General features: G+C 37.5%; 2 protein-coding genes and 1 pseudogene across 3 annotated transcripts; all 3 read right to left on the reverse strand.

Moving 5' to 3' along the window:
* Positions 1–119: 119 nt before the first annotated feature.
* LOC121265034 lies at positions 120–1,141 on the reverse strand (annotated as a pseudogene).
* Positions 1,142–6,312: 5,171 nt separating this feature from the next.
* Positions 6,313–7,701, reverse strand: LOC121265032 (probable xyloglucan endotransglucosylase/hydrolase protein 23). Its single transcript, XM_041168469.1, has 3 exons — positions 7,305–7,701; positions 7,015–7,208; positions 6,313–6,897 (listed from the first exon to the last, which is right to left on the reverse strand). Exons 1-3 carry the CDS (start codon positions 7,581–7,583, stop codon positions 6,489–6,491), a joined length of 882 nt encoding a protein of 293 aa, XP_041024403.1. The 5' UTR covers positions 7,584–7,701; the 3' UTR covers positions 6,313–6,488.
* A 4,627-nt stretch (positions 7,702–12,328) lies between these two features.
* LOC121265035 (probable xyloglucan endotransglucosylase/hydrolase protein 12) lies at positions 12,329–13,375 on the reverse strand. Of its 2 annotated transcripts, XM_041168472.1 has the most exons (4): positions 13,203–13,375; positions 12,904–13,094; positions 12,593–12,795; positions 12,329–12,538 (listed from the first exon to the last, which is right to left on the reverse strand). In XM_041168472.1, exons 1-4 carry the CDS (start codon positions 13,272–13,274, stop codon positions 12,393–12,395), a joined length of 612 nt encoding a protein of 203 aa, XP_041024406.1. In that variant the 5' UTR covers positions 13,275–13,375; the 3' UTR covers positions 12,329–12,392. The 2 variants fall into 2 exon arrangements, with proteins under 2 accessions (XP_041024406.1, XP_041024405.1); XM_041168471.1 differs by having other exon boundaries at positions 12,329–12,795; positions 13,203–13,374.
* Positions 13,376–13,772: the final 397 nt, after the last annotated feature.

Consider the following 13,772-nt stretch of genomic DNA (forward strand, 5'->3'; position numbering starts at 1 on the left):
CGACATGATATTGTGAAAAAAGAAATTAAAAGAAGGAAGGAATTATGGAGACCCAAGAAAAGGGCAAAACTTCAATTTAGGCTTCGAGCCAAACGTATGAACGAAGCGTAGTGTTCCAGCTAGTAGTTGGTGAAAATATAACATTTTGGGGGCAACCGTTCAGGGAACCGCTTTGTGTCTTGGCAATAATTGTAGATCATGTAATTGTCCCGAACCCATTTGAGCTTTCCCTGGTCACTACTGTAATCAAGGGTTTGCCAAAACCAGCCACCCCTGGTCCCTGAAGTAGTGCAAGAAGTAGTGGGACCCCAATATGAAACACAAGCATCACTTTCATCGAAATTCCTATAGGAAGCATTGAAAGGTGCTAGGGTCCAATCTATCTTCACAAGTCCACCTCTTGTTGCCCAGTTATCAGCATTCTGAAGACTGGAGTATAATTTCATTGGTTGGTATGTTGGGAATGGGATACCCATCCATGCCAGGTTCTTGAACTCTCTGAGGGGAATGTCATCCACATAGAAGCTAAAATACAAAATTAGGCAAAGAGATCAGAAAGAAAATACGCATATCAGTACAATTAATAATGCAAGTGGTTTTTCAAGATCATGTGTTCTTAGTTCTTACACAATGCGTTAGGGATTCCAAAGGATGGTGTAGGTGTTGAAGTTTGTAGTGGGATCAAACCAGAGGTAGAATTGCTCTTCTCTATTGCCCTTGCCTTGAGAAAAGACGTTAGTGTGGAGGATGTAAGGATGACCGCTTAAGTTCCCAAGGAATTCAAAGTCTATCTCGTCATGGTATTGCCCTTGTGAGGACAACTGAAACCACACATGTATACAACATGATCATGATGAGTATCTTCTAATTCATTGCAACTGGATGAAAGAAAAGGTGGCAAAAACACAGCACAAACACAAACGAGACAAAATGAAGGTGACTTATGTAATAGGCAGTGACGGTACCAGCTGAATTACCAGGGACAAGCTTTATCTACATATCAATCTTTGCAAAAAGATACTGCCTGTTGGACTGGAAGGCCGGACCAGAGATTTTGTCGAGGGAAAGGGTAAGAAGTTCTCCATTGTTAAGTATCTGCTTTATCCTCTCCCCAGGTTAAGCGAAAGTCATCGTCAAAGTGACCGGCAAAAGCTGTAAGATTTAATAAAACAGAGTTGAGAGAAATGCAGCTTGAATACTGCTTGAGTATATTTTACTGATATATATAGATGTACATACATTGTTTATGATGGTTACAGAAGTTTATCTATACAAATTCAAATATAAGATAACAACTGCATATTAGATCACAGCTAGTCTAACAACTCTGCACTATCCTTATCATTACATTTGAATTCAACTTTATCCTTATCCTCCTTAACATCCCCTTTCAAGTTGAGAGGGAGTTCACAGACTGAAAGTTTGTCTGGAAGATAGATAAAGCGGGAAGATGTGAGTCATTTGGTAAAGATGCCAGTCAGCTAAACATAAGTAGATAAGTATCGAAGTATGATATCCTTCTGAGCAACCTTCTCACGGATGAAGTGGTAATATACTTCTATGTGTTTTGTTCTTTCATGGAAGATGGGATTAGCTGCAAGAGAGAGAGCTCAAAGATTATCACACCAAAGAGTGGGAGGAGAACTGAGAGGAACTTGAAGATCATAATGAAGCATGCAAATCCAATAGAGTTATGTTGTAGCAAATGCCATTGCTTTGAATTCTGATTCTGTGCTAGAACGAGACACAACAGATTGCTTTTTGGCACTCCATGACACTAGGCAAAGACCAAGGTAAATGGCATATCCTGTTGTTGAACGACGGTCCATCACATCTCATGCCCAGTCAGAATCACTAAAGGCTTGAAGTTGCAGAGATCCTTTGGCAAAGTGAAGACTATGATGAAGAGTTCCTTTTAAGTAGCGCAACACACACTTTAAAGAGGTAGGCGCATGCATAAATTGACAGAGTTGATTAACCACAAAAGCAAGCTCAAGTTGTGTAAGTGCACAATATTAGAGGGCACCAACAACTTGTCTATAACTGGTGACATCTTGGAGAGGATCACTTGTGGAGAGTGAGAGCTTGGTACCTGCAGCTAGACAGTATTCTTTTCTTTGGGCTGAGATAAAGATGAGACTGTGGAGTTGGCTGGAAACTGAGCTTCATCAAAGACAACATGACGACTAAGATATTTACGGTTGGTGGAAGGGTCAAGATAGCGATACCCTTTATGATTATAACTATATCCAAGAAAAATGCACTTCTTGGATCGATAAAGAAATTTGTGAGAATTATATGGTCTATGTAAGAGGTAACATGTGCATCGAAAACCGTTGATAAAAGAGTAATCAGGAAGTTTATTGAGCAAGAGTTGATATGGAGTGAAGTCGTTAAGCACTGCAGTGGGAAGTCTGTTAATAAGAAAAACTACAGTATTGAATGCTTGAATGCTTCCACCCAGTAGGTTAGAGGAAGATGGGCATGAGCTAGCATGGCTAAGCCAGTTTCAGTCACGTGTCGATGCTTTCTCTCAGCAATACCATTTTTTTGAGGGGTATGTGGGCACGACATATGATGAGGTATGCCATTTGATTGAAGGAAGGCTTCAAACTAATGAGAGGTGAATTCACCACCTCCATCAGATTGTAAACACTTGATTTTCTTATTGAGTAGATTCTCAGCATAGCCTTTAAATTTGAGAAAGCAAGTAAATGCTTCTGATTTATTATGTAATGGGTATAGCCAATAAAATCTAAAGTAATCATCAATAAATATGATATAGTAACGACAACCACTGATAGAAGAAATAGGAGAAGACCATAAATCAGTGTGTATTATTTCAAGAGGACAATGAGACATTCTTTGAGAAAGAGGAAAATACAACATTTTACTTTTGGCCAATTGACCAGGGTTCACAAATTGAACCACTATGTAAATGACCTTTGACAGGAATTTGACTCTTAGACTTTAAGAAACTGACTACTAGAGATGCTGGATGCCCCAAAAGAAGACGCCAAGTGGAGAAATCTATTGCAACACCATGTTGGGCAGTGAAGGCATAGGCTTTATTGCTTGTTGTTTTATTGAGAGAAGTGGCAAGGTGAATTGGATACAGTCCATTTTTACTTGGCCCTTGTAAAAGAATCTACCTTGTGAGGTTGTCCTTCACAATAAAGTAATCAGCAGTGAGTTTAAACCAGCATTGATTATCTTGACAGAATTTTTGGATTGAAAGCAAATTTGTAGTAGCAATAGGGCAGTGAAGTATATTCTTTATGTGTAAGGGCAAAGAAAATGTTTTAATCTGAGTGAATCCAGTGTATAAGATATGTAAACCTGATCCATTACCTACTGCAACTTCATTTTCACCTTGGTAAGGTTCACTAATTTGAAGGTTGCTTAAGTCAGCAGTAATGTGATTGTTGGCACCACTGTCAGCTAGCCAAGTTTGATTATCAGCAACAACATATTGACTGGTGGCAGCCATGGCAGCAAGTTGAGCTGCAAGATGGCATCCCTTGTAGGCAAAGTCCATTCTGTGATAGCAATCAATAGCTAAGTGGCCTAGCTTGTCACATATTTGACATTGAGGTCTATTGTGAATGGAGGATGATGAGGACTCAAATCGAGTTTCTCTTTGTGTGTCATTTTTCTTTTGAGAAAAATGTTGATTTGGCTTGAATGGACCACCAGAGGAATGTCTTCTATTGGAGGTGGAGTTATATTTCTTTTGATGAGAATATAAAGCAAATCCACCTGAGTTTGGTGCAGAGTTGTGGCTGTTAACCATTAGTTCATAATTTAAAAGCTCTGTCTGAAACTCATCAAAAGAGAGTGAAGTTTGGCGAGTTGCAAAAGAGTAAGAAGTAATAAATGTATGAAAAGATGGGTTTAAACCACTGATTAAATAAGATATCAGATCATCATCATCAACTGGCTTTCCAACAATAGCTAATTGAACAGATAATGACCTAGTAGCCTGGAGAAATTCACTGCAGGTCTTTGATCCTTGACGCAATGATTAGAGTTGTCTCTTAAGATGAGCCACTCTAGACTTAGATTGAGAAGCAAATCGAGAGACAAGAAGAGTCCAAACCTGTTTCGAAGTAGTAAGACCATAAACAGAAGATAACACAGTGTTAGTCAAAGTGGCATTTAGCCAAATAAGGAGGTATTGATCTTTTCTTTACCATAAGGCAAAGCCTGGATTGATGGTTGTGTTCTCCTTGCCCTCAGCATCAAGTAGAAACTTGGGAGGACAAGATTCAGATCCATCAACAATACCAAACAAATCAAGGCTACGAAGGACATGTGTGAGTTGGGATACCCATAGAAGGTAATTGGTGTGGTCTAGTTTATAGAGATAAGTGGGGCTAAATTTTGTGCAGTAAAGGGAGTAGTGGTGGGGGTTGCATCTGAGGAAGCCATGAGTGGATCGAAAAAGGTGTTAACCCAAGAAGGGCTCTGATACCATGTAAGATTTAATAAAACAGAGTTGAGAGAAATGCAGCTTGAATACTACTTGAGTATATTTTACTGATATATATAGATGTACATACATTGTTTACGGAGTTTTACTATGTACAAGTAAGTTTGCGTACCAATCTGTGTACTAATATTATTGCCTTCATATTCTAAATTCAAATTAGTACTGTTTTCAATAAAATCTACTTTCTAACCAATCATATTGAATGGGTACACGTATTAGTGCAGAGAATCACTTACAATTAGATTTTTCCTTGTTTACGATGGTTACAAAAGTTTATCTATACAGATTCCAATATAAGATAACAACTAGCATATTAGATCACAGCTAGTCTAGCAACTTTACACTATCCTTATCATTACATTTGAATTCAACTTTATCCTCATCCTCCTTAACACAAGCAACCATCAAAAAGCAAAACAGAAGAGAGATTTGCAACCCTGCAGAAGCATTTGAAGCAATGGCACCCATATTTGATGTTCTACGGCCTAAAAGCAAGCGAAGAGCGAGCTGTAAAGTGGAAGGTACGTAAAAGGTTAGGAGGGTTAGTGGGCTACCTTGAACTTGGTCCTCCAATAAACATACCTTCCATCCTTACCATTGGTTATTAATTTAATCAATTGTTATCATATTCATAGCAAGTAGTTTTAGGCTGCTTTTGATTTTTTGACCAAACTCAGCTAAGTTCGGTTTAGATTTATATTTTTTCTAATATCTAAACATCTAACTCTCAAATTATAAAATTTATCTTAATTCAAAATTTTGTTACACATAAGATTTACAATCTTTTTTTAACTTCCTATAAATATATCTAAACTTATCTTAACATCTAAACATATCTAAACTCATCTTAGGTAGGTATTACAGAATTCACTCTACTATTTTAACTCATTATTATTCATAGAGAACTTAATTCAACTCAACATCTAAATGCAACCTTAGGAAAACTCATCGAACTACAATTTTCCTTTAATTCACTCTGTCCTAATCGCCGAGGGAAAATAATAATACTTTTTATTTAATTCGAATTTGTTATATATTTAAATATTTCTTATTTGCGTCTAAAAAGAATAATGTTACATGTAATTGTGTAGTACACAAGTATCGTACAGTCGTTTTAAAAAATAATAAAATTTATTATTAAAAAATTATTATTTTTTTATCTTGATTTCATATTTATTTATTTTTTTAAAAATAATTATATGAAATTTATGCACTTAGGACTGTATTATCGTTCCAATCACGCTTTTATTCGATAATTATAATGAATTTAATTTTACAATCTAATATATTACTACATCGATTCAGAATTTATTTTTGTAAAATGGCTAAAATATTTTTCTTTTGAGTATTCGTTAAACTCTTGAAAAATAGGCTTAAAAGTAATTTTAGGATTTTGTAGCCAACATAATTTTTGGACCAATAGAAAATAAATTATATTAAGACTCACATCACAGTATCTCTGTAGTACTAGTGTTTTCTGTTTTTATTTTTATTTTTTATCAAAACAAACGAATACAATTATAGGATCACACCTTTTTTTTTTCTTTTAACATTCTCATGAATTTTAATATTAAGAGTTCTCTCTGAAATTTCATATTCCATTTAAACAAAATGAGTTCACTGAGAGAAGTTTATTTTTTAAGAGTTCAGAGCTTACTCTCCATGTGTTTAGGCTATCCAGAACATATCAAACACCAATGCAAGCATACAACTGCCTGCACAGTTATAAGATGTCATAAATATAGTTATAAGATGGAAATTAAACAGTTAAATGGCACATCACTTCTACTTCGTAATGCTTATATTTGATGTCATAAATATAGAAAATAATCTCTTTTGATGCATTTCAAACAGTAAAACTTACATCCAAACTCTGTTTCAGTGATCCATTTTATTGTGTCATTACAACCACAATAAATGAAATAATTGTGTTTCTAAAATCTCAGAAGCGAATATATGACAAAAAAATGGCAACAGCTCTACAATATTGAGGTATTTAAGACTCGCTAGTGGCAGTGCACTCTGGAGGAAGACCTTGTGGAAATCGCTTTGCGTCCGTGCAGTAGTTGTAAATCATGTAATTCTTCTGAACCCACTTGAGCCTCTCTTGGCTTGCCGAGTCCAGCTCTTCGGAGAGCCAAGCATTGGTAGCAGAGGTGGAAGGTGAACTTGAGCCGCAGGAAGATGCCCCAGAGGACCAAACACAAGCATCCGCATTGAAGTTCCTATAGGAAGCAGTAAAAGGAGCTTGTGTCCAATCTGTCTTGACTAGTCCACCCCTTGTGGCCCAGTCATCAGCATTCCAGAGGCTAGAGTGTATCCTCATCGGCTGGTTTTTTGGGAATGGAACGCCAATCGACTCATGGTTCTTGAACTCTCTAATGGGAGTGCCATCCACAGAGAAGCTGAAATGCAAGAACGAAAGCAACGAATGAAAAGCGTCAGTATCATAGCTGGAAGAAAGGAGTGAGAACAGATGTAGGAACCGATTTTGGGTTATGGGATTCGATTTTTGTGCTTACATGATGCGTTGGGGGTTCCAAAGAATGGAGTAGGTGTGGAAGTCAGCCGTGGGGTCGAACCAGAGATAGAACTGCTGCTCTCTGTTGCCTTTGCCTTGTCCAAAAACATTTGTGTGAACAATATAAGGTTCGCCGCTTACGTTGCCCAAGAATTCGTAGTCTATCTCGTCCCACAACGACCCTTCTGAGCGTAACTGGAATATCCGAGCCATTTGTTAGCAAATACAGTCGTGAAATGATCATGTACGTAGTATTAAGATAAAGCAACAAATATATGAACAAAAACATACGTAGTAGGCTGTCACGGTGCCAGCTGAATTTCCAGGAACAAGCTTGATTTGCATATCTATCTTACCAAATAAATACTCGTTCTGGGAGTTGAAACCAGAGCCAGAAGCTTTGTCAAGGGAGAGAGTAAGCAGATCGCCGTTGTTGAGTATCTTGGCACGGCCATCTCCCCAAGTAATGTAAAAGTCTTGATTGAAATTACCTGCAGAAGAAATCCCCACCGAGCTGACCATTGCCAGGATTAGCAGAGCAGTTGAACAAAGTGAAGAGAAAGAAGACATCGGTAATTGGTATTTGATTTTATGGCAAAAGAATTGGAGGTACAAAAAGTGATTAATTTTGACAGAGCAGGGAAGCTTTGATTTGTTTCTTGAATAGATGAGATTGATACACCAAATGCCAAGTGCCATGCCATTTATAGGGGTGAAAAAGAGGACAGAGAAAGACAAAAGAGAAAAACGAATGGTTGAGAAGGTTCCTTGCCGCGTGGTCTAAGTAGGGTCGTGTCAGGGATATAGTAGTGACTAGTGAGAACAGCTGGACATTGACTCTGCTTTCTTCCGCCATAGCTATCACGACAGCCAGATGGGTTCTGTGTCGTCTCACAATATCCAGCCGGCACACGCGTTTTAGAGCCGAAAACGAACGCGAAACTTTGAAGTTGCTTTGCCTAATGCCTTGGGCGTGTAGGCTCACTTTTACTGCCTCTACCAACTCCTCCATAATGATCAGTACGTGAAAGTATCAACTTTTCCTTCTTTGTTTGTTTCAAGTACTTAACTTTTTCTTCTTCTTCTGAGGTGGTACGGTATACCCTGTTATCAAAAGCCATGATATGGTCGCATGAGAATTTTCCACACATTGATTAGTGGTTGTAATACCGCGTGACTTGATGATCTTGGAGACCATTTGTTCACCGTCAAATCCATAAAATAATATAATTTTTGAAAGAAGGGTTTTATTCTTTTCAAGTTAGGTTGTGATAACTTGTCTTATGTAGTCTGAAAGGTCATTTTAATAAACCTTATCTAATTCCGAATAGTAATTAATATTTGAGCCACTTCCACTAACTCTATCTTTTTAGCGTCTGATTTAATCTATTATAATAATAATAATAATAATTGTAAGGTGATTTTTCCCCTTAAGCCCACCAGGCCTTAGCTCAAAAATCCAGCCTAAGAGCATTCATATCTGGTTCTTTAAATTTTTCTCTAAATTTTAGCTAAAAAGAACACTCCCTATAATTTTATCCTGAATTTTACTCTTTTTTAAAAAACCTTCTACATCTCATTCCCTATCATTTCTCTATTCTATTAAAATAATATTCTTCTATTTTTTCTTTATTACTTTTTTCTTTCACTTCCATTTACAAACTTAACTACTTAATATTTTTTCTTATATTTTGAACTATTACTATAGTGAATATTTTAAACAAAAACTTAAATTATTTTTTTACGGGTTTGATAATATTTTTAAAATTATTATTTTTATATTTTAGTAATTATTTAAATTATTTTTAAAATTATTATTTAAAACTATAATAAATATGAGTATAAGAGAAAGTGTAGTTGATTGAAAGAAAATTTTATTTTATTTATTAAAATAAAATATTAATAAAAGATGATTTAGGGGATGAATAGTAGTTCCCTATATTTAGGGAACCACTATTCATCCCCTAAACCAAAATCCTAAAATAGGGAATGGGATGGGAGGAGGTTTTTGAGTTTTTCCTTAAATTCTTATCTATAATTTAGGGATAACAGTGATATGAGGAATGGGATGGGGATGCTCTAAGGCGTTCCCTATCCAACCAAGGAACAAAACATTAGCCAGGGAGGGGCACTATGCAGTCGACAAGACAGATCAACTTAACACCCATTGCAGTCGCCTAGGGAACAATATATGAACAGAATGCACGGAAGATATGGAGGACCCTCGATTCATCGGCATTAGGTCATCTATGGCTCATATAAACTGGATCAGAAGTCAAAAAATACATCGCATTAATGACTCTGCTAACTAAATCATACGCCACATTTATGGAGCTGACGCAGAGCTACGCCACATTAAAGAAAGTCTGACAGCAAGCACAAAAAGAAAAGCATGGGCTTTATGAGAAAAAGACTATCTGCACCATCTCCAGATACGATATAAATAACGGATTCTAGGTATGAGAATGCTCTCTGATCTCTATACTCTCTTACTTATTTGCTACACTTCAAGAATACTTACTAACTTTGGCATCGAAGGTTACCCGGCCCCAAGGCCACCCTCTTAAACCGCAGTCTTTTATACCTTGTGTAGGGCCCATTTTTGAAAACTTGAATTGTTGGAATTCGGCTCAAATGTATGCAAAACACGACGTTAATAATGGCGTCATCTGCGGGATCGTAATAGATCTTGCATGTCCTTCATGCACCAGAGACAACCCTTTCCATTCGACTCAGAGGTTCGCTGAAGTAACTCGAGACATGGGAGTAGCCCAGATGGAGAACCAGGCATGCAAAAATGAAAAAAAAAATCACAACAAGAGAAGGCTATGCATGCGTGAATAAAACAACCATGACGAGGGAGACTGGCCCCAAGGCCGCCCTCTCAAACTGCAGTCTTTTCTACCTTATGCAGGACCTATTTTTAAAGACCTGAGTTGTTGGAGTTCAGCCTAAAGGTGAGCGAAGCACGACGTTAATAATAATAATAATAATAATCACTTTTAGATTTCACTCGGGCATCGTGCAGGTACTCATCGACTAGTTATGATGGACTCATTTGTTTCTTCTTCCAACATTTTTTCGAGATTAAATCATAGACACTCCCCTATGTGACGAGTAAGAATACTATTTCTAATTATAATTCTTTCATTAATTGGGACATTGATCGATATTTTTCAAATATAAATGATAAAAAAATAAAATAGAACTCCTAATTATAGAATAATAAAATATAAATGATTATATTAAATATTTTTCAAAATTTTCAATAAAAAGAGGCTTTATTTAAAGTATTTAAATAAATATTTTTATTTTTATTTTTATTTAATAGAACAATTTAAATAAAAATTTTCTTCTCTGCCCCTCCCGTTTCTAGCGCATAGGGCTTCTACCTTGTCTGTACTCTCTTTCACGATTCTCCTCCCTTTGCGGCTTGATATAATCAGTCAACATCCTTTCCAACTCCCCACTTCCAGGCATTTCTTCGATCCTCTTCTTCAAGGTGATGCAATCTTCAGTCCAATGGGAATAGCTTTGGTGATAGGTGCAGTGGCGTTAGCCTCTGCCTAGTGAGAGTTCTTCCTTCCTCGCAGTCCTACTATTCTCCATACGTCGTGGTTGTTATGGATCAGTTGGCATCCCTGATCTTGGTGGCTGGTGTATCGGTCACATTTGTCATGTTGGTGGCTTCGTTCATTTTCTGTTTTGTCTTTGTCTTTAGAATTGTTCTAGTTTCTATTCTCCAGTTTTGTCTCCTACTTTCTCGGCTCTAGCAGAGCCTGTAGTGTGTCTTCTACGTTAATGAAATCATCTACTTAGTCCAAGAATTCCCTTAACGTAGACGGAGTTCGACTGGCCAGCTCAGCCATAACCAGGCTTCAGGGCCAGATTCCTCTCAAAAGTGTGCCAATGTGATCTTTTCATCCTGATCGTCTGTGGTGAACCTCTCTTTATTGAAGGGCATCAGGTAAGTTTTCAGGTTCTCCATTTCCTTTTGTTTTATGGTTACCAGATAAGCGGCTGGCTTGCGGCGCCTTCTGCTCGCCATAAACTGTGTGAGAAACTACTTAGTAAGCTTCTCAAAACTACCAATGGATATGGGGCGTAGGGTCCCGAACCACTCCCATGCTCTTCCTTTTAGTGTTAATGGGAAGGCGCAACAAGCCACCTCCCTGGGGAAGTCGTGGTAAGTCATGTGCGTATTGAAATTCTTGAGGTGATCAACAAGATCTTGAGATCCATCGTATAAGTCAATGTACGGCACCTTAAACTTAAACGGTAAAGGAACCGCCATGACCTCCTCGCTATAAGGGAGGTCCGTGCATGTGAGGAGTTGCTCCATGGAAGAGGAGCCACTCATCCTCTTCACCATCTCCTCATATTTAGCCACCAAACTTCGTAGCTCATCTTACATTTTCTTCATTTCTATTTATTCACTATTAACCCCTTCCATACTGTGTGCATCTCCTTCAAGTTGCCCGTTCTAGGCTGGGGGATTATCTCTCTGCCGTTGTAATTCCTCATTCTCTTTTTGGAGTTGTTCAATGACTGCCATTACTTGTTTTAGCCATTCCTCTGTTTCTGTTAACCTTACTTCTACCCCCGTCATGCTTGTTCCTGGATTCTGGTCGACCTGTGATCTTGTGACGGTTGGCATGTAAAAATAACGTTGAGGTATGTAAAGATTCCACAGACGACGTCACTGTAAAGGACGTGTTTCACCACCAACTGTACAGATAACATGCAGTAGTGAAGAGATGGCGCTGATCGCCCTGTGTAAACTCTGATGCATAAGTCAGTAACAGCATAAAGAAAAGTGTATATAAAATGAAGATGAAAATGTTTATTACCTCTCATAAGTTATTTATAGAAGAACGTGTCGTGATGGAGACCAACTTTAATCAGCAATCCCGTATTCACATCCTTTGTGATCCCTTATTAAATGGAGAAGATACCTCTTGTTTTGTGGGAGTTATCTCATTAAGATAATTGTATCCAACTGTAGGTTCTATCTCCAACTCTTTATGAGTTTTTTGTCACATGGTTTGTGGTTAGGAGCCTCTAGCTGTGGGGCGCCTAACCTTAAACATTGGGCTTACCTTCTTAGCATCAGTGATGGGCTTAGTCTTAGTGATGGGCCTGAAGCTCAGGGGATCCAAATGTCCCCTCCATAAATTTTTTTCATTAATTGTATATGTACGCATTAGTATATAACACGTATGTAAACTGTAAAAACAGGCCGAGTTTATTGGGGGATAATCGACATGATATTGTAAAAAAAGAAATTAAAAGAATGAAGGAATTATGGAGGCCCAAGAAAAGGGCAAAACTTTAATTTAGGCTTCGAGCTAGACGTACGAACAAAGCGTAGCATTCCAGCTAGTAGTTGGTGGAAATATAACATTCTGGGGGCAACCCTTCAGGGAACTGCTGTGTGTCTTGGCAGTAATTGTAAATCCTGTAATCGTCCCGAACCCATTTGAGCTTTCCCTGGTCACTGTAATTAAGCGTTTGCCAGAACCAGCCTCCCCTGGTCCCTGAAGTAGTGCAAGAAGTAGTGGGACCCCAATATGAAACACAAGCATTACTGTCTTCGAAATTCCTATTGGAAGCATTGAAGGGTGCTTGGGTCCAATCTATCTTCACAAGTCCACCTCTTGTTGCCCAGTTATCAGCATTCCAAAGACTGGAGTACAATTTCATTGGCTGGTATGTTGGGAATGGGATACCCATCCATGCTAGGTTCTTGAACTCTCTAAGGGGAATGCCATCCACATAGAAGCTAAAAATATAGAATTAGGCAAAGAGATCAAAAAGAAAACTTAATGCGCATATCAATATAATTAATAATGCAAGTAGGGTTTCAAGATCATGTGTTCTTAGTTCTTACACAATGTGTTGGGGATTCCAAAGGATGGTGTAGGTGTGGAAATCTGTAGTGGGATCAAACCAGAGGTAGAATTGCTCTTCTCTGTTGCCCTTGCCTTGAGAAAAGATGTTAGTGTGGAGGATGTAAGGACTGCTTAAGTTCCTGAGGAATTCTAAGTCTATCTTGTCATGGTATTGCCCTTGTGAGGACAGCTGAAACCACACATGTACACGACATGATCATGATGAGTATCTTCTAATTTATTGGGAACCGGATGAAAGAAAAGGTGGCAAAAACACAAACACAAACATAAACAAAACAAAATGAAGGCGACTTATGTAATAGGCAGTAACGGTGCCAGCTGAATTGCCAGGGACAAGCTTGATCTGCATATCAATCTTTGCGAAAAGATACTTCTTGTTGGACTGGAAGGTCGAGCCAGAGATTTTGTCGAGGGAAAGAGTAAGAAGGTCTCCATTGTAAAATATCTTGGCTTTATTCTCTCCCCAGGCAATAAGGAACTGACACATTGCAGAGTTTAGTTTTGGATTGGACTTGGGCTTTTAATATTTTGTACAACTTGAGCAGAAATCATTTATTTTAAATATGAATCGCAAAGAAATTTTATAAATTAATATAATTTTATATGATATATTAAATATATTTTACAATGAACTTAATTTTACAATCTAATATATTATTACATCAGTTCAGAATTTATTTTTGTAAAATCGCTAAAATATTTTTCTTCCAGTATTCGTTAAACTCTTGAAAAATAGGCTTAAAAGTAATTTTAGGATTTTGTAGCCAACATAATTTGGACCAATAGAAAATAAATTATCTCAAGACTCACATCACATTATCTATGTAGTACTAGTGTTTTCTGTTTT

The sequence above is a fragment of the Juglans microcarpa x Juglans regia genome, chromosome 5D (genome assembly GCF_004785595.1).
Source record: "Juglans microcarpa x Juglans regia isolate MS1-56 chromosome 5D, Jm3101_v1.0, whole genome shotgun sequence".
NCBI lineage: Eukaryota > Viridiplantae > Streptophyta > Magnoliopsida > Fagales > Juglandaceae > Juglans > Juglans microcarpa x Juglans regia.